Source organism: Cygnus atratus, chromosome 16 (assembly GCF_013377495.2).
Source record: "Cygnus atratus isolate AKBS03 ecotype Queensland, Australia chromosome 16, CAtr_DNAZoo_HiC_assembly, whole genome shotgun sequence".
Lineage (NCBI taxonomy): Eukaryota > Metazoa > Chordata > Aves > Anseriformes > Anatidae > Cygnus > Cygnus atratus.
In genome coordinates, this window is record NC_066377.1 from 7,239,096 (window position 1) to 7,258,070 (window position 18,975).

The window sequence follows — 18,975 nt, forward strand, 5'->3', positions numbered from 1 at the left end:
CGCCAGGTATTGGCTCCTTCATATTGTCTAAAGTACACTTTGCTTTTGTGGCTCCTGAGAAATTCTCTCCTAATCAGAGGGAGGGGGAAAAGAGAAAAATCTTGCCGTTAGAGCAGTCCTTCTAACTTCAAAAGTCAATACTTACTTGTAGCACTTCCTCCTTTAATGCCAAGAATTAGTCTCTTTTATATTTGCTCTTGCTCAGTGGAGGAAAAACATGTGCAAAGTGATGCAAGCTTATATGTTCTCTGCTTTAAAAGGAATAATTACATCTTTCGATAGAAGAGGCATTCAGTTCACTGAGGGCGATGCATTCAGCTCATCCATCCTCTGCCAAAACAGTTAGACATATAGCCTTAAAGAAAAAGGGACTCCGCAGGAAAAGGTTTTTTAGAGAAAGGATATCCTTTGTTTCTATTAGTATAGATGTCTGAAATGGGGGGGGGGAGGGAGTTTTCCTAATATTGTTCATTATTAACTACTAGTTATTTTCCACTGGTGATTAAAATCCTGTTTGCTAGACTTCGGGGGGGGGAAAAGGATTTGCATGTGGATCTGTCTTATCTGGCTACAAAAGAGCTTTCAATTCAAAATCTTTCTAAAGTGTTTGTGGAGAAATGCCTGGGTAGTAACATTCTTGCATTCTGGTGTACGACTTGTTCCTTTAGGTCTGCTTTTTGTGAATTGTCTTAGTTTCACTGCATTGGAAAGCTCTAGTTGTGTGAGAAGGTCCTGTGACTGAGGGAAATAGAATAGCCTTTCTTTTAGAGAGGATGAAAAGATAAACCATGAAAACCCCTCCAAGAATTGAAGTTTAAGATAACTTTGAAAACTTCAAGCCTGAAGGATGAAGACTTAAGTGTGTGCAGCATTTAGGGAGTGGAAATTCCAATTTGTGGTCATCTTTTATGTTCTCTTTTCAACCTGAACGTCTTCGTTTTGATCTTTTCCTGCAACTGAAACAAACAACTCTCTTCCTCCCCTTCCTCCCGCTAGATCTCCATTTCCTTTAAAGTACTCGTGTTAGTTCTTTATCAGAATGAACTGTTAACAAACTTTTATTTAAGAACATTTTTGTACTTGAACACTTGGCAGAAAAATTCGTGGTTGAGAAGCTGTGCTAGGTGTATTCACATGCTCCTCCGTTAACAAAGAAATGTACTGGGAAGTTGTTAAAATGATTTACAGTGAAAAGAGAGAAGGGAGTAGCTCTTCCCTTCCCTAGAAAGCAATAGGACACAAAGTAATGAAGAGTAAGTTATTGGCTTCATGTAGTGTTATGAAGAAAAGCCGACTCTTCTGCTGTTCTGCAAAATAATGCTTTATCTGGGCTGACTTTTATAGCTTTCCAGTGTTCAGCGTGAGTCGCAGGCAGATGGGCATTGTACTCAGAAATCAGGTCTCAGTCCATGGAACATATGACTTGTTGCCTTCCCTGGGTTTAGGGGCTGCCATTTCTTCAAACTGAGGCAGGGAAGACATATGTCTGATATGGGAGAACAGCTTACTGCATGAGGTGTGACACACGGCTTTCCTAAAAGTAGGAAGGGCAATGTGTACTTGACTGAAGTCCAAGCACCTGTAGAGTCAACGTTGGAATTTCACGCTGTGGATCTCTGGGAACTCGACTAACGTTTCAGAGCAATTGGCGAGTTAGTCATAGCACCCCGCAATGACTTCTTGCCTCGCTTTCTGACTAAGCGGAGGGGCTTGTGAAGGCGCAGCACACCAGCGGTGGTGGCACCACGGAGCTCTTGTCACTGGTGGGTTCTGCAAGCACTACATGAGCAACGTTAGGGTGCTGCACGTACTATCTTCAGAGCTGGGAGCTCTTGAATATTGTTAGTGACTACTTGGGGGTGGTATTTCTGCTTAGTGTCTTCTATGTGCACTTGGTGTGGTGCAACTGCCTTACTATGTGCAATGAGATGGATGTAATCTTAAAGAAAACTCTAAGCTAAGTTCAGCCTTAGCTCTAAAAAAATGAGAAGTTGTATTTAGTTATGCACAAGCTATTCTATGATCAATACTGCCCCGACTGTAGATGTGCCCAGCCAAAATAAATAATCTCCATAAGGTGGCTTTTGTTTGCAAGCAAAGGGTGGAGGTTTCAATAAGGAAAAAGTGGTTAATTGCTTAATTTTATCTATGTTCATCAGGCAGAACTGGAACAGCTATTCTGCAAAAGCAGAAGTTTTAGATTGAAATAAAAAAGATGGTTAAAGAACTCGTCAGTGGTTTCCAATAAGCACTCATCAGTATAGGATCTCTCATTAGCAGCGTTGAAGAGGAGGAACCTGGAACCTGTTCTGAGGTATAAACGTGCCAAGAGGGGAAAAAAAATCATGGTCAGTGACTCTGACCTCTTGAAACTGAGGAGAATTGAAGAAAAACTTTGAAAGCAGGTGGAATTCCTTTACATGCATGTTCCTGGAGTGCCAACACACCTAGTACAAGTGAAGGTGGCTACTCTGCGGGGTGGCTACTCGCCCGTGTGCTGGCGAGGCAGGGCTGTCTGCTGGCACGGGGCTGCGGGGCACTTGAGCCCTCTGAACTTCAGCGGTATGGCAAAAGAATCGGGGTGTCCGTCAGTCCAGCAGTGCCAGCTTCACTACTGGCCTTGAGCTTAAGGACCTGCCAGCAGGTTGCTGAGGTTGTCCTCTGAGTACATCTTGCGTAGGAGATACAGAAGTAACCCAAGTGTCACTTATCTCCTAGCTGTAGCTTCTAGTTTTCTCACTTCTGTTTTTAAGAAACTGTTGCAGCAGCTAGGTTAACTTCTGTAATTGGTGGGGTTTGCTTCTTGCAGTTAAGCAGCAGTCAGTTTTGCTAGCGCACAACTCACAAGGTGTAGTTGTTTGTCCTGCTACCAGCTATGTAACTTCTACTCCCAGAGCTCTGTAGTGTTTGAAGCAAGAAATGTGGTTGGACTTTGCTGTTCTCTGAAAGGTGTGTCTAGAACTTTTATTACATATTCATGGACGTTTTGAAATGCAGGAAGTAGAAATGCAATAAAATTACTACTGATCGGTCATTTCCCAAAGAAATCTTTGAGACTGTAACATGTAGTCTTTAGTTGTGTAATTTAATAAAAATAAATTTCTCTACAGGCACTTAATTAAAACTTTGTCAGCTCTAATAATCTATTTAGATGCAGCAGCTTTTTGGTGTGGTTATTAGGTGGTGTGGCAAGCGCAATGGAAAGATGTTCTCATCTGTCCAGCTCAATTTTTATTTATATACATTTTGTGGTGTTTATACATACAATGGGTATGGCTGTAAATGTGTTAAAATACTTGACCAAAGACCACATAGCCAACTCTGACTCCTGTGAACGGCTCTGGGTTTTGTTGGCAGGATAAAGCCAAGTAGATGACATCCTTGGGGGAGAAGGACTCACCTGGAGCCTGGGCAAGGAGAGTTCCTCCCTGCTGCTTGTACCGGTGGGCCTGGGGCTCTGCTGGAGGTGCACGTTGTCATCCACAAATGGTGACCAGGGAGGTCAGAAGATTTATTGACTCACTGAAATGTGAGGGGGGAGGGATAGTCAGCCTCTGTTTTCAACTTTGAGTTAATCTGCAGCAAGCTTAGAGCTTTCTCTACAGCTATTGGGACCAAGGGGTTTCCTGTTGTAGCCTGCTCTTTACTCAAGACCTCTGGCTGTTGGACACTGGTATTGTGTCCTGTTCTTCACTTCTCTCCCCTGACCTTTTGTCTTCTGAAAGTGAAAGACTACAGAAGCTACCCCAGGTACTGCAAAATTTTTTTTTTTTTGAGCCAATGTACAGACTTTCAGACATAAATAGTTACAGTGCCCCTCTAGACTGCAGGTTGTCTACTTTCCCAAGTAAGCAATAACATGGAATTAAGGCAACTCTTTACAGTTTTGCTGCTACGCAGAGAGTTTTGAATAACAGGAATGTAATTAATCAGCATTTTTTGATCCTCAAATCCAAGGCATATTATTATCTTCACTAGGAAGAAAAGTCTTTTTTTTTTTTTTTTAAATAATGGATAAAATTGTAGTGCAGATATTCAGCTTGCAGTTTAAGCATGCATTAGCTTGTCTAAACAGTAAGAGCCCCTTTTACAAGCTGTTTGTCTAATCAGAATGAAATATGAAATCACTGGATACAGAAATAAAGCTAGTCTTCCATCTCACCTGGAAAAAGTCACCTTCTGACTGTAATAGTAGGGTCTTTTTTCTTTTGTTTGGTTATAATTTTGTCTAGTTGCATCTGCAGTTTTCTTTAGAAATTCTACCTGAAGGGTTTTTCCTGTCTATAGGTATTATCTCCTGTATATAATGGTACACCCAAGAGAAAAATAGTTGTCTGAGCCGCAATTAGGCGTTTGGATTCTAAAACAGGAATATCTTGCTCTGCTTTGCAGTGCTGCCTAGAGGATGAGCTGTGCCCAGTTCTTCAAAAGTGTTCTGAGCCTTCTATTAACAAAGTGAAAGCTTGAAAAGCGTTCAGCAGCTAACATGGGTCAGTGGATGAGATACGGAGCTCTGAAGAGCCATGGAAGAATTCTTCAAAGGATTTGTTCTAGTCTATCAATACCCGATAAAACTTGGACCCAAACTCCTCTCATGATCCATGTGTTAGTTATATACTTGGTATTTGCACATGCAGTTGTGAGGACAGGCTCAGTTTTTTTTACAATTCAGTAATTTTTACACTTTGATACAGTGAGATGAGGTGAGATTGAAGTGGACCAACTTCCCAAGAGCTTGCCAGATAAAATGTTGTCGATCGTTTGAGGTTCATTTCATATGCATCAGTGACCAAACTAGGGCAGTTTCTAGATTTGATCCATGTCAGTCTCTTAAATTCTAATAATCTTGAAATGTTTTTTTTCTTAATGTTTCTATTATCCTAGGCTAGGTTTGAGTGGAAACGTGTGGTGGCTCCTATTACAAGGATGCCCCTTCTACCCTCATCTCACCCCAGAATGCTGAAATACCTTTCTGTGGAGGACAGGGGACTGCATGGGGATTTCTGATGGCTTTCATCTGTGTTTTCTCCACAGTGACTTCATTCTGGTTGCTCTGTCTGTTGTGTGTATGTTGTAATGCCACAAAGTGGGGAGAGTAACAGACTGGCATTTTCTGTATTCCTAGACGGCGAGGTAATGGTTGATGATGACTCTCAGCAATTTGGTACGTGGGACTGCAGAGGCACTGGCCTTTGGGTCTGACTTTGTCCCAAAGTGCCTGTGGCCTTTGTGTGGGATGATTCTTACATCTATTGCTGCAGAGCACTTACCTGTGTCTCTGAAAGGAAGTGCATTAAGTTCAGTTTTTATCTTGCCTTGATATTCATTATAGGTGTTTAGGAGTCTTTCAAAGTGGCTGTTCATTTTTAGTTTGCAAATAAATTATTTTCAGGCAGATAGCCACCATCTATGCACACGAGCTCTGCCACAGCATGTTATCCCATTGTGTAAAAATACCTCCTAAAACTACAGTAGAAACAGAATGAAACAGCAAGTTGAAACATGAAGTAAAACATGCTAACCATTACTCTTTGATATGTTTTTCCTTATGCTTTACAGGAAGGGAAAACTTTTTGAATACTTCAGCTTCAGACTTTTGTGATAGCTTCTCCACCTGCCTGTTAGGGCCGATTGAAAGTCAGAAGTGAGTGAGGAAGATAGCAAGGCAAAAGTGAAGGCCACAGCAGAAGCGATTCAGAAGTGTCGCACCACAGAGTGAAGCTGCCTACTACAGAAGGTTTTTGAGTCATTATGAAAAGAGGAAGTGTTAATCATGGCAGTGATTAAACTGTAAATGGGGATAAAGGCCAGAGTCGGAGATTTTGGCTGCAGAAAATGTGGGTTCTGTTGTCATCAACCTGTCAGCCTGTAGCTTGTTCCCTCTTATGCTTTCTATCCCTACCCTCCAGTCTACTTCTGTTTTGAGTTTTTGATCGTCGTGAAACAATGTGGCTTTAAAAAAGCTAGAAAGGACCACTATGGGTTCTTGGTACTGAATCGAATTGTTGTCTAGACCTTGGTTAGATGACTGGACAATGAGCAGATTAAGCCCTGGAAATGAAGGAAAAAGATGGAATGCAAGCAGTTGGCAACAGTTATTTTATTCTGTGTTGGCATTTGGGTGATTTTTTTTAATCCATCTTCATTAGGTTACATTTTTTGTCTCCGCGGAGGCAGAAAAGGAGCTAACTTTGCAAATTAAAACCAAGACATACTCAGGACCAGGCTATAGTGCAGTGAGATGAAGTGTTCGAGAGGTTGGACCTAACGCTCCTAGCAATGTGTTGTCGTGTTTCCTTTCCCTGGTGGTTATTTTACCTGGGATTGACTGTTCAGTGGTAGACAAGGTTTCTAGTATAGCTGAAGGCTTACCAAACCCAGGGTCTGAGGTAGTTGCCTTTTGGCTTCAGTGAGTTAAAGGTCCTGTTCCCCCCTCCCCAGCTGATGGCTGCAGAGGTACTGGTTGTGGGAGTATCATCTGTGTCTGGCAAACCTGTTGGGGCCACTGACCTGTGTAAACAGGTCAACTTCTGGTGGTTGATTTCTACAGAAATGGCTTTGAGATGTAATGGCTTAGGACAGATTTGCTGTCTGAGTGGGACTCTTGATCAGAAAAGGCTGGAGAAGGTAACCTCAGCTGGGTTGGTAGCTGTGTCTTTGTGTGCTACCACTGCCTGTTGTGAAAGTCTCTGTAGCCCGAACTCTGTCAGGGCTGTGCTTTGAATGGCTACCTCTTCTTTGGCTGAAACAAAGCAAAAAGTTTCAATTTTCCACCCAAATGTAACAATGCAGAAGTGGAAGTCCAGAGGAAATTAAACAAAAAAACTACTTTGCTTGTACTGTCTTCTGCTATACGAGCTATAGAGCATATTGTGTTCTGAGACATTAATTCAAGTAATGTGAATCACTAGCCAGCTGTCTCTTATGAAATAATTTGTGAAAGTTTGAGGCTTGAGTCAAATTTTAAATGCATTCTTTTCATTAGATATTCATGCCTTTGGAAACATCCTGAGATGAAGCGCATTTCCCATTCAATTTATATGGTCTGTATTATTCTGGTAAACCTTTTCTTTACCCCCAAATTTGATCAAGAAGAATCCTGAACTCCAAAACTATAATTTGACAACCCTAAGAGTGGCAGCCATTAATTGCTGATAGCAGACCCAATAGTTCTTATGGAGATGTGATTAAGTGTATCATAACCCTTTTAAATCCTGTGGAATCTGAAACTTTCACTTTGGAATAAAATCAAACACTTTCTGTTGCACACAATTTGAAATTGGAAGCATTTCCTTTCTAAGTGTAATAGCGGCCTCTTGGATGATTTTAAATACTAAACTACTGGTCAAGAAACTGTATCATTAGGCCACTTCAAAATTTGAGTTGATCAAATTGTGTCAAAGGTTGTAAATCTGTGGATGATATTAAAAGCTCTGAGTCGTGGTATTAAAGAATAGCTGCTAATGCAAGGATTTGTACTTACACTTATTGTGTACTAGAACTATGAATGCTAATTCCAAGCTGTCTAATCTTGGCGAGGGGTGGTGATGGTGGGGTGGTTGCTCAACAGCTATTACTAAACAGATGAGCAGTTTTACCCTGCCTCTAAACTCTGGTTTCACAGGTTCTTGGAAAGGTTACTTTGGCTTGCTGCATTTGTCACGAATTCAGTTAATGCACAGATTGAAATATGGTTTCAGCCGCTTTATGTAGATGAATAAGAGTAGATAATAAATAAAGGATTGCTTTTATATAACAATCTCAAAGCAGTAGGCCAAACTAATGGAATAGTTGGATGTTAAAGACCATACTGTTTATTTCAACTGTGGTAGGTAGAAAATTGATGAGCATCTTCTACCTGTCCCCCATTGACTAGTAAAGTATGCCTGCTGTGTTCGAGAGCATTCAGTAGTTCTCTAGTCCTAAAGTTCTTTATTTGGGAGACAATGCTTTCCTTTTCTTTTGATAAGTCTTACTGACTACTTTCACTCTTTTTCAGGTGCTGGAGTTCTTTGTGGCACTGAACTTGTCCTTGAGTATATTTTGCTCAATGCAACTATTTGAAATGTTTGTACAGAAAAACTAAGTGCAACTGACTGTTTCTACAGACCTGAAAAATCAGAAGAAATAGTTCAAGAAACCTCATTCAGTCACTGAGAGAACCAATGGATACGCTTTCAGTGATGTCTGAACACGGACAAAAATGAAAAAGAAATAATCTTTTGCTTGTGGAAAACAAATCTTTTTCCTGGCAGAGGTCTTTTAGCTTAGCAGACTTGCAAGCACATGTTGGAGAACTTTACAAGTGTCCTTATTGTGATCAGTGAACATCCCCCAAAGAACTGAAACCTTACATTAAAACACGTAATAGGGAACAGAACGCAGGAAACATGCCAACTCAGCCTCTCTTGGCATACATGGATGGACCGGATGGAATAGCCAGTACCGTTGGTGCACAGATGGAGAATAATGATGCCTCAATGACAATAAAAGGAACAAATACCATTTCTTACAAAAGCTTGCAAGAAAAGTTTCTCATGCAAGCTGAGGGATGTATGCCTCTGGACTGCATGTTTTGTGATGAGACTTTTAAACATCCTGAAGAACTTGGTAAGCATGTTTTAACTCAACATAGGCCCACTCTTTGTGAACCAGCTGTCCTGCGTGTTGAAGCAGAGTACCTTAGTCCTCTAGATAAATGTCAAGTAAGAACAAATTTGCCTTCTCCAAACAATGAAAAAGACAGTGAAGAACTTAGTTGTGAAGTTTGTGGACAAACATTTGATGAGGCTTTTGATGTCGAGGCACACATGAAAAAGCATAAAGATTCCTTCACATATTGGTGTAATGTATGTGGAAGAAGATTTAAAGAGCCGTGGTTCCTCAAAAATCACATGAGAACTCATACTGGAAAGCCAGGTTCTAGAAACAAGCTCCAACAAGGTTCTGAAAGCCCCATAACAATAAATGAGGTGGTGCAGGAGCATGTAACTGAAAATGTAACGTCACCTTACAAAATTTGTATGGTTTGTGGCTTCCTATTTCTCAATAAAGAGACTCTAATTGAGCACAGTAAAGTGCACACCAAAGAATCAGTACCCAATGGTGAAAGTCCCCAAGTGACTGGTGAATCTAATCCAGAAGAAACAACTCAAAGAGAAGAATTTCTGCGATTCTTGAATTTAAGACCAAACTTGGTTTCAGAAAATGACAAATCACAAAAACCTGTGAAATGGATAGCTGAACTAGATCCATTCAATACATATCAAGCATGGCAGCTGGCTACCAAAGGTAAAGTTGCAGTTGGGCATGGCCAAATTAAAGAACCAGGGCAAGAAGGAAGTACAGATAATGATGATTCCTCTTCTGATAAAGAAGAACTTGGTGAAATATGGAATGCAAGTAAAGGTAGCCAGACTGAAACTACAGGGAAGTCAAAAGTAAATAAAAACGGCAGTTATACAGGGAATAGTAACTTATCCCAAGACAAATTGAAACATCCCAGTGGTGAAGTGCCTTCTATGGAGATGGATTCTAAATTGTCCCAGAACAAAGAGAAACCAACACACTGTTCAGAGTGTGGTAAAGCCTTCAGAACATACCACCAGCTAGTCCTTCATTCCAGAGTGCATAAGAGAGACAGGCGGACTGATGGAGAGACTTCAGCTGCTTCGAGGACTTGCTGTAATGATATAATGGCAAGTCTGGATGAAAATGGAGCAGCAGAGCGAATGGAAGGAGGGTCTGAAGATGGATCTGAAGACGGCCTTCCGGAAACACTTAATCTAGGTGAGCAGATTTTTTGAGACGTGAGATTGAACAGGCTGTTGCTATACAGTTCAGGAGTTGTTTAAAGCCAAAAATGGATCTAGTCTTTCTCAGATATCGTTTTCAAAACTTGCCCTGAGATATGAAATGCTATGGTGGGAGAAGGGGAAAAGAGAGAAGAGAAGGAAACAATTGTCCCAACAGCAGTGTTTTAAGATCTTTGAAGCTGTGTTGGGCCTTCTTGCAGTTATGATTTGGGTTTCTTGAAAAATTGAAATACTTTTAATAATAATCTGTCTAGAAAAAGTCTGTCTTGTGTTGTCCCCCACACGCCTGTAAGATTCATAGTTTTACTGAATATTTTTGAGTACTGCATATCAGTTACATTCTTGTCCAGCACGTGATTTTACGAGTAATATTTCTGAAGTCATTGCATTTTTCACGCTTTATTCTGCATCTTGTAAGAAAGGGCAGAAAAATGTCCAGTGCTCAAGATTAGCAGCTATTGGGATCCTGAGAAGTGAAGAATAATTCCAAACTTTTTTCTATTAAACTTTTTTTCTATACATCTGCAGGTTGCATGCTTATTTTGAAGGGCATGTAACTTGAAAGGCTAAATGTCAGAACAAACTACTTTAAATTAGTTGTGTAAGGGCAAGCATACAGGCTATTAATATGTGGACACTATATGTAAGAGGAATATATTTAACTATTTTTCCTTGAAGGGTTGCTAGCAGTTTTCTCTTTGACAGAGGAGATGGACTCAATCCATGTTACCCAGGACTAATTTTGAATCTCACTATCTCTGGAAAAATGTGATAGTGATGCTAAATGATTCCTTAATTGAAAAAGCTTGCATGTCTGGGGACAAAATGGAGTAGCAAAAAGACTTGTAGCTAATCTAGCACTCTTGTGTGTGACACGCTTCGAGTCTGCCTTTAAAGAACAGACACTTGCATAATCTCAAGAAAAGACATAATGTACAGAATGTCCTGGCACGCACGACTGAGTTTTCCGTTTCTGGTAATGTGCAGCCCTTTATTTTGCCTCCAGTAATGAAGGAATAAAATCATTACCTAATGTTAGCTTGCTTGTTTTGTTTCTCGGTCTTGTCCAAAACGACAACAGCTCTCATTGTGCGATGCTGAGTCATGCTTATTGAGACATTATCTGTTTGTTTAAAACAGCTATGGCTCTTCTTAGCCAGAGTTTAGCCATGCTTAGCATTTCCAGTATGGAAGCTTTCCAACACATAGGAACTGTAGAGAACCATTTTAAGCTGTCTGTCATGGCTTTTAACATCTTAGTCAAGGAAAACGTTTCCTTCTTTCTATTCCCGCTGCAGCATTCTAGTTAGCTTTGACTTGGGTATTTTACTTAAGTTGTCTTGATGTCTTTACAATTCAACCTGCCAAAAAAATCATGTTGATGTGACTGGTATCTTGTGTGGAAGTTTTCTCCCCTTTCTTCTTAGACATTGTGCTGTACTTGCCGCCCTCCAGTGGTAATTACTGCTGCTTACACTTGAGTGAAAACAGTTTATCTGTGAATTTGTTCCTTGAAAACATGCCTCTCAGAACTAGCAACCCCGACACTTTCCTGTTTGTCGAAGCTTAACCATTCGTGCTTCTAGTGAAAGATTGCTCATCAAAGCTAAGGCAGTTGTTATACAGGCAAGCACTCCGTTGATTAGCACTGAATTATTATAACAAAGAAAAGAAGCAGTCTTCCTCCCCACCTTCTTCCTGCAGAACAAGTCCCTGTGTTGTGTCACGGTGCTCAGAGCAGGTTTGCAGTCCAAATGATCCACTGATTGAAGCGTTCCCCTTAAGATAAGAATACAGCTTATAACCTCCATGAAGTTTTGACATAAGCCATTCTCTGCTGCAGATCATTAAAGATAATTAGATGTTTTTTCTTCTTTGAGGCCGAGTTTTACATCTTGTTTGTTCTCTGGGGCTTCTTCATTTCAGTCACTAACCGCGGCGTTACTTGACACAGTTGGAAACCTACTTAACTATTTGGCTTTCTGATCCCGCATGCACCAGTGCAGAGCCAAAGATGCTCACAGGCTGTAGGAGTTGACAATGGTTCATCATACTGTGCTTTTTCCTTAATAAAGACAATTAAGATAGTTGTTTATAGTTTTGAAAGGGACTACAAACTTGCATTTGCTCTTCATAATATAGCTATATTTTCTCCCAAAGATAAAAATGAAGATGGTTTGGAAAGAGCAAAAGTTAAAAACCTTGGAGCCTCCAGAGAATGCAGCTATTGTGGAAAGTATTTTCGCTCAAATTATTACCTCAATATTCATCTCAGAACTCATACAGGTAAATGGGCTTCAGCTTTGTGGGAGGGGAAGAAAGTCTGCTGAATCCAATAGGACGGAATATTTGGTTTTGCTTAAGAAAAACAGAAGTTACCTTCACAATTTCTGATGTTAAAAAGTTTTCTCTAATGCTGAGAAAGTTCCAATTGCAATTTCTTAATTTCTTATTTACCTAACTGTAAATCTTTTTGAATAAGGCTATTTATATTATACTCTTAATACTTACTGTATTTTAAAACTTAGAATTCTTTCTGCTTTTGGCAGTCTACCAAAAAGATTTTTTTTAAACAAACAAAAGAAACACCTCTACCTTCCAAGTATTAAGTTGGTTTTCTGTTAGTTGCTACTACCTGGGGAAAAAAGTTGTCTATTCCTCAGTTTAATTTTCTGTAGCCAAGCAAACTCTTCCTACTTCTGTTAATACGTGCCCATGTTTCTTTTGAAACAGCTCTATTTATAGAAGAACTGTAACGTTTGTGTTGTTGAATAGCATACTTGTGGTATGATCAAGGGCTACAAATTGTTGGAGCTGACCCACAGCTGTATTTCTTGCTTATCTCTGCCAAACACATTGTCAGCTACCATCTCCATACATAGGGAACATGTAGAAAATATCTTCATCAGAACCAGAAGATGTTACTGTAGTTAGCAAAAGTAGTGAGATGTAGTAGTTTAAATGACTTAGTTTGGGATTTAAGTTTATGTGAAAGGGGAAAGAAAAAGCTATTTTACTGTCTTTAATTGTATTCAAGACTTCAAATCAAATTGCATCCAACTGATTTACTGATAAAACTGTGTTTCAGGTGAAAAACCGTACAAATGTGAATTCTGTGAGTACGCAGCAGCACAGAAAACTTCACTGAGGTATCATTTAGAGAGGCATCACAAGGACAAGCAAGCTGATAGTGCAGCAGACGTGAAAGGTGACAGCAAAGTTTCATTGCAGAGTCAGGAGACGGAGCTCTTGCTGGCTGCTGATGGTGCTCAAGGAACCAAAAATTTGAAGAGGCTTTTTGATGGTGCCAAAGATGCTGAGGGCTGCCCACCTGCAAAGCAGCAAAAGGAAATTCTGTCCTTGAATAATGCAATAGGCAGCACAGTCCTTATAAGAATGAAAAACGATTCTAGGGAATTGAACAAGCGTTCAATTTGTAACAATTTGAATCAAATGCATGAGAATATGTCCGCTCCTCACTTGGAAAAACTAAAGGCTGAGAAGGAAACAAAGGAAGTTCAGCCCTGTGCTCCACATAAGAGAGAGAGAGAGGCTTCTGTGGAATCGGAGGGAGATGATGTCCAGTATGTTTGTGCTTTTAAGGATGGAAAAAATGCGAGTGATGTGCGAGAGTGCCCTGAAAACTACAAACACAAACATATGGTGGACTCTCAAGAAATGCCCTTGAACTTATCTGTTGGGACTTCACAAGAATGTTCAGTGGTTTCAACTGCTAGAGGCCTGCTAGCACCCAGCACCTGCCCATTTTGTACTTACAGAACATTCTACCCAGAAGTCCTAATGATGCACCAGAGGCTGATGCACAAGTACAATCCTGACACCGTTAACAAAAATGGCTATAGAAACAAGGCTCTAGCTAAAGCCAGACGCACTGGATGCCCTCCAGCTCTGCTTGGTAAAGATGTGCTTCCTTTGTCCTTTAATCCTAATAAAAGTAAGGCTTCCCCATCTACACAGCAAAAACTGTTGCAAACAGGGAAATCTAAGCAATGCCACCCTCCACAGAACAAAGTCCCTCTCTTTGCCGTGACTGACTCAAGCAGCACAGCCCCGAGTAACCTCAAGTTTCATAAACAGCCAAGTAATGTTGGAGCTCAGGCAAATAACTATAGACAACCTCAGCAAGAAATGCACTCCAGTTCCAGTATCTCTCCAGTATTGGACAGAGTAAAAAGAGCTGAATCTAAAGTAAAAGCTCTGAATGTCACAGGGTCTCAATCTGGTGTAGTGAGCAGCAGCATGAATGGGGCTCTTGACTCTCACCTAAATGAATCTGCCTGGCCTTGTCATCGAGGAAGAGACTATCTTTGTAGTAAATCTGTGGGCAATGTAAATCTAGAGTATGGTGAAACGTCTTCTAAAAGAATGAAACATAGTGTGTTAGTTATTGAACAAGCTGACTGTGCAGTGGCTAATTACAGAAGATACGAAACGAGCAGATTTCGTGTTGCAAACAGATATGCAAATCTGCTACCTCAGGAATGTTCTCGCACCAAACCTGCATCCTCTGTTTTGCCAACCAAACAAGGGCTTCTGAATTCGGATGATGTTGACTCTCCTAATGTATTGACTGTTCTCAAATCCTATGAGCCATATAGCTCTGGATCACTTTACAGTTCTTGTGGATCTAGCAATGGCCAAGTAACCAGCTCTACAGTAGAAGGTACCGTATCTCCTTCCTAGTTAGTGTCTTATAACATTACAAAGGAAGGTGAATGAAATAAAAACAAATGTATAGTGATAATTGAAACAATAGAGAAAATAAAGCTATTTTTAGTATTTCATCAAGTCTGGTTAATGCTTGGATTTTAAACTTAAAATCCAGGTTCAGCAGACCCCTGTCTTGGGGAATAAGGCATGTAAGTTCTAAATTTTAAAGAGGGATTTAAAGTTCCTCAAGTTCTGCCCTCCTCCCCATGGGTCTCTGATGTCAAAAATGTATTGTTTGCTCATCAGAGCCCTCCAGACATGCTGACTAATCCAGGATATGGAATGGGCCTGTCTGCTTAATTTACAAGAAATCTTGGACAATCTGGAATATTAATAGAAGCTTTAAAAAACAAACAGACAAAAAACACCCACACAACAAAAAAAAAATCTCATAGACAATTGTTCTCTTCCATTGCAGAAAACAATGTATTAAAAATCACAAACTATGATGTAAATCTTAAACCTCTATCATTCAGTGGATTTTTATAATGTCTAGGTTTTAGTAGGAACAGAATGCTTCGTTAAATCAAGACAACATATTTCTGCTATTCTAATTATGGTGTCTCATTGCACTAAGTAGTAAGGCTTTACTGGGGAAAATGCTTAATCTAGCAGAGATAAATGCTTTGATGTATTTGGAAAACTGGTAATTTTGAGACTTTTTTTTGTGCTTTGTTCTTAGCACTTGCAAAACTTAGCAGGAGGCCAAGATTAAAAGGTGCTAGGTGATATTTAAGCAGTTGTCCGACTATTTGTAGAAGATATTTATGACTTTTAGCTGAGGCTGGTATGGATATAGCCTTAAATATAGGACTTTCAATTTTGAAATGAAGATCCTATTATAGAAGTGAATAGTGCATGTGTGCGCTCTGTAGTCTGAAGGTATCTGCTGAATACTCCAACTCTGTGAATACTCCCATTCTCTAGAAGAAGCAAGATTACTCTTCTGAGGTAGTCTGGGTTCGTAACAAGCTGGGTTATGTTACCCTAGGTCAGAGCAAACTGCAAAGCACTATGCATTTAGTTACGTGGCAAAAAATTCTGTTCGCTCTGTTCTGTTTGTGTGTATTAAAGTTGTGGGCTTGCTAGTGGGTTAGGGAAAGATGAAGGAAAGCGTTATAGCACTGCTTCCAGCCTAGCTACGGAAAGGATAAAGGAAAAGCTAGCATCTCTGCTGACGCATTGCACAGCCACTTCAGCAGGGTTAATTCCTGGTTTCGTGAAGTGCTGTCTGTGTGCAATGAATTGCACAGAGGAATGTGGAATGGGCACTGCTACACACAGAAAGCAGAGGGACAGACACAGGGAGAAGTGTTACTGCCTCTTGGTTCCTAGTGATCTGAGAGAATTAAATACTTTTTTTTTCCTAACTGTCTTTTCTGTGCACAGAAGTCATTCATGCAGTTGTGGAATTTATAGCACTTTGCAAGGCTTTTTATTAATGGTTAATTGCAGCTAAGAACATTCAGGCTTTTTAGGGAATCTCATGATATTGTATAAACCCCTGTTAATTTTTGTGGAAACATGAGGGGAAAAATAACCGTTGTAGCTTCAACCACTTCGGGAAGTCTGTACCCCAAGGACTAGCTGGTGGGCCAGTGTCTTGCCCCTCCCCTCTCCTGTACTTCAGGACTAGACAAGCTCTGTTCTGCCAGGATTCTTAGTGAAGCCAGCCTGTGGAAGTGGCAGTTGATGCAATACTATTTTTAAACGATGACTTCATTGGAATCCACCTTGTTCTTCTTTTTGAAAGCTCCACCTGTCTACCAGAAAAGTCTGTGGTAGGCTTTTCTTCCTCTTCTATAGTATGAGCTTGGAGTCAGTAGCCCACAGTCAAGAACTTTTTACTGTTTTTTGCTATGTAAAGTTCTCAAAACTATGGCTACAACTAATTTGACGGTACCATTGTCATAGAAATAAAGATTTCATTGTTCGTTGCCTAGTGCCATCTCAGGGCAAGAGGAGCTACTTTTTATGGCTGTTACCTACCTTGGAAAGACTTGTGAAACAAAACCCCTTCAGTAGATTTTCTTAGCAAGTTCAATAAAAGCCTTGTGCAATAAAATGTAGGCTCTTAAGGCTAATTTCCCGGCTTTCCAACCATTCTGCCCAGAAGTACACAAATGAAACCATACCTTGATGTTTTTGAGAAGGTTATGGGTAGCAGACAAGTGAACTTCTCGGTATTAGAGTTCTAACATGGGTGGAGACGCTAAAGATGAAAGTTTCTGCATGTTCTTTTTTTGGTTCAAAAAAAAAAAAGCTGAAATACCCCTGTTTTTTCGGAGTCGCAACCCTACAGAGGTGTTTTGTGAGATGTCATATGCAAAGTACTGCAGGTGTAGGCCCGCAGGTTTCTGTAGTCTTTTTATTCAGCCCTGGTGATATTATAAAAACATGCCCAAAACCTTTCTTTAAGGGTCTGTGTGCCTTGTGGCAACGTTATTTAGGTCCTATGAACATGTTATGCTGCATGTTTAATGCTGGATCAAGTTGTCATGAGAATATGTTCCACTTGGCAAACTTGATTAAAGCATGATGCCTTCCATTACTGCTTGTAAGCTGTGCCACTCCGTGGTGCCCTGAAGAGACAGAAACGATCTGAAACCGCTCAGTTTGTGTTATTTTCAAATTACTTGCCTTTGCAATGGCAACATGCTATCAAGGATAACCTGTTGGCTGATTGATCTGGCGGAGGCTGCAAATTAAAGACAATTGCTCACGACACACTCCAATGGCTTTGTAGATTCTGTTGAAATATTAATTTAAATTTGCCATTTTAATTTAATTAAAGCTTGCTAGGTTTTTTCAGTGCTGCATTTAAAGCTTTCATGGAATATGGATGGCAGTTGGGCTTTTTGTATCCTGTGGGAATAATGATTCTTGGCTTTTTTTCCTTTATTTTATGAAGTGATTTTTGACTGCTTGCTTAAGCTAATAAGACTTGATATGGAACAGGCATTGATTTCACATATATAAATCTGAATTAATGGTCTCAGATAAATATAAAATTAACTGTATGCTAGACTGAAAATTACTTAAAGTTCTTGATGCACATGCTTATTTAAAGTGTTACAAATTCCACATAATCTATGGAGGCAGTAATGTAGCACACTTGTTTTTCATTTCAAATACACATTTAAGAATTTGATTTTCAAACAAATATGGGAATTGGACATGTAGGCATCATGCTATAGAAGGTATTGCAGCACTTAAACCTTCTTAAAGTGAAGCCCACTGTATGATGAGTTAAGCAAAGATATTTCTTTCTTGCAAATAAAATAAACAAAACATAGCATGGTAGACATGCAGCTTAAAACTTAGTTTTTACATTTACATTTTTCTCCTTGTCTTAGTTCTGCATATTGCATTTCCTATAACCTTTTAATAGGACTAGCAGTAGCTATCATCTTGGGCCCTGCTTGTGAGTTGTATTTTGGTAGGCTGTTGTGTTTTGGGATCCTGGATGCTGACATAGACGTCCTCACAACTGAATGTCTGACCAATTAGATTAGCAGGAAATAAATTAACTCCTCTAAATTTATTTTTGTCAGGAAAGAGATCAGTGTCATACCAACACTTATCTAGCAGCGTGCTACAAAAACGAAGTTATGAAAGTTTCATTGGCAATGCACGCTTTCGACCAAGTGACAAGAAGACTTGATCATTTACTTCAAGAAACGGTAAACAAACCTTTTGAACTAATTGTTACTTAAATATTGCATTATGTACTCATAACATCAAACGTTGCTGCACAGTATGATGAGAGGTTATGAAAGTATGAACCAGAACAGCTGAAAGTACAAACTCCTCTTAGGAAGTGAACCAAATACTCATAGAGCATTAGTTACTTTGAATATCAGCAGTAGCTTACTTTGCATAAAAATGTATATGTGCTCCTTTCCTAAAAGAAATGGAAGTCCTAACAATAGATAAATATATTAATTAGATACAGTATTAATGGGAACCATTCAACGAGAGGGCCTTCCTCTTGAGTCAGCATATGTGGGTGGGGGAACAACGTGCAGAGAACTGGAAGTGAGGAAGTGCCTGTTATCACAGTTCATGAATCCTATTAGTCCCTGAGAGGTTATCTTGGTTAGTCCTTCCTGAAGATGTAGACATTACTCATTTTACAGCTTCTGAAGACTGTGAGGATTGCCTCAGACAAGACTCTTGGATTATTTCATAGAGAAGTAAGGGTTTCCTGATAGCTAGCTCCTTGACAGTTTATCTTTGTGTACCGGAGCAGTTGTTCCAAATAGCTTTTCCTTTGTTTGGCTGAGGGATGGGTGTAGCCTCTTAGGGAAACAGGTCAAGTGAGAAGAATTAGCTTGGTGTTCTGAATTCCTATGCTTCATCTCTGCAGTTTTTAGCTGTATCTCAGAACTTTTCAATTCCATTGTGTTCACAACATTCTTAGCTGCTA

General features: G+C 39.9%; 1 protein-coding gene across 9 annotated transcripts in view; it reads left to right on the top strand.

Annotated features, from left to right (window-relative positions):
* The window catches only part of ZNF217 (zinc finger protein 217), a 122,373-nt gene that overhangs the window by 93,762 nt on the left and 9,636 nt on the right, over nt 1-18,975 (top strand). For 7 of the 9 annotated variants that reach the window (XM_035548557.2, XM_035548549.2, XM_035548550.2 and 4 more), the window contains 4 exons: nt 8,000-9,789; nt 11,976-12,101; nt 12,904-14,499; nt 18,101-18,229. In XM_035548557.2, coding sequence (XP_035404450.1) covers nt 8,391-9,789; nt 11,976-12,101; nt 12,904-14,499; nt 18,101-18,210 — 3,231 coding nt within the window. In that variant the 5' untranslated portion in view covers nt 8,000-8,390 and the 3' untranslated portion in view covers nt 18,211-18,229. Of the gene's footprint in view, nt 1-5,559; nt 5,838-5,904; nt 7,044-7,999; nt 9,790-11,975; nt 12,102-12,903; nt 14,500-18,100; nt 18,230-18,975 lie in introns of those variants that run through there. The other 2 variants (XM_035548553.2, XM_035548551.2) reach the window with 2 other exon arrangements.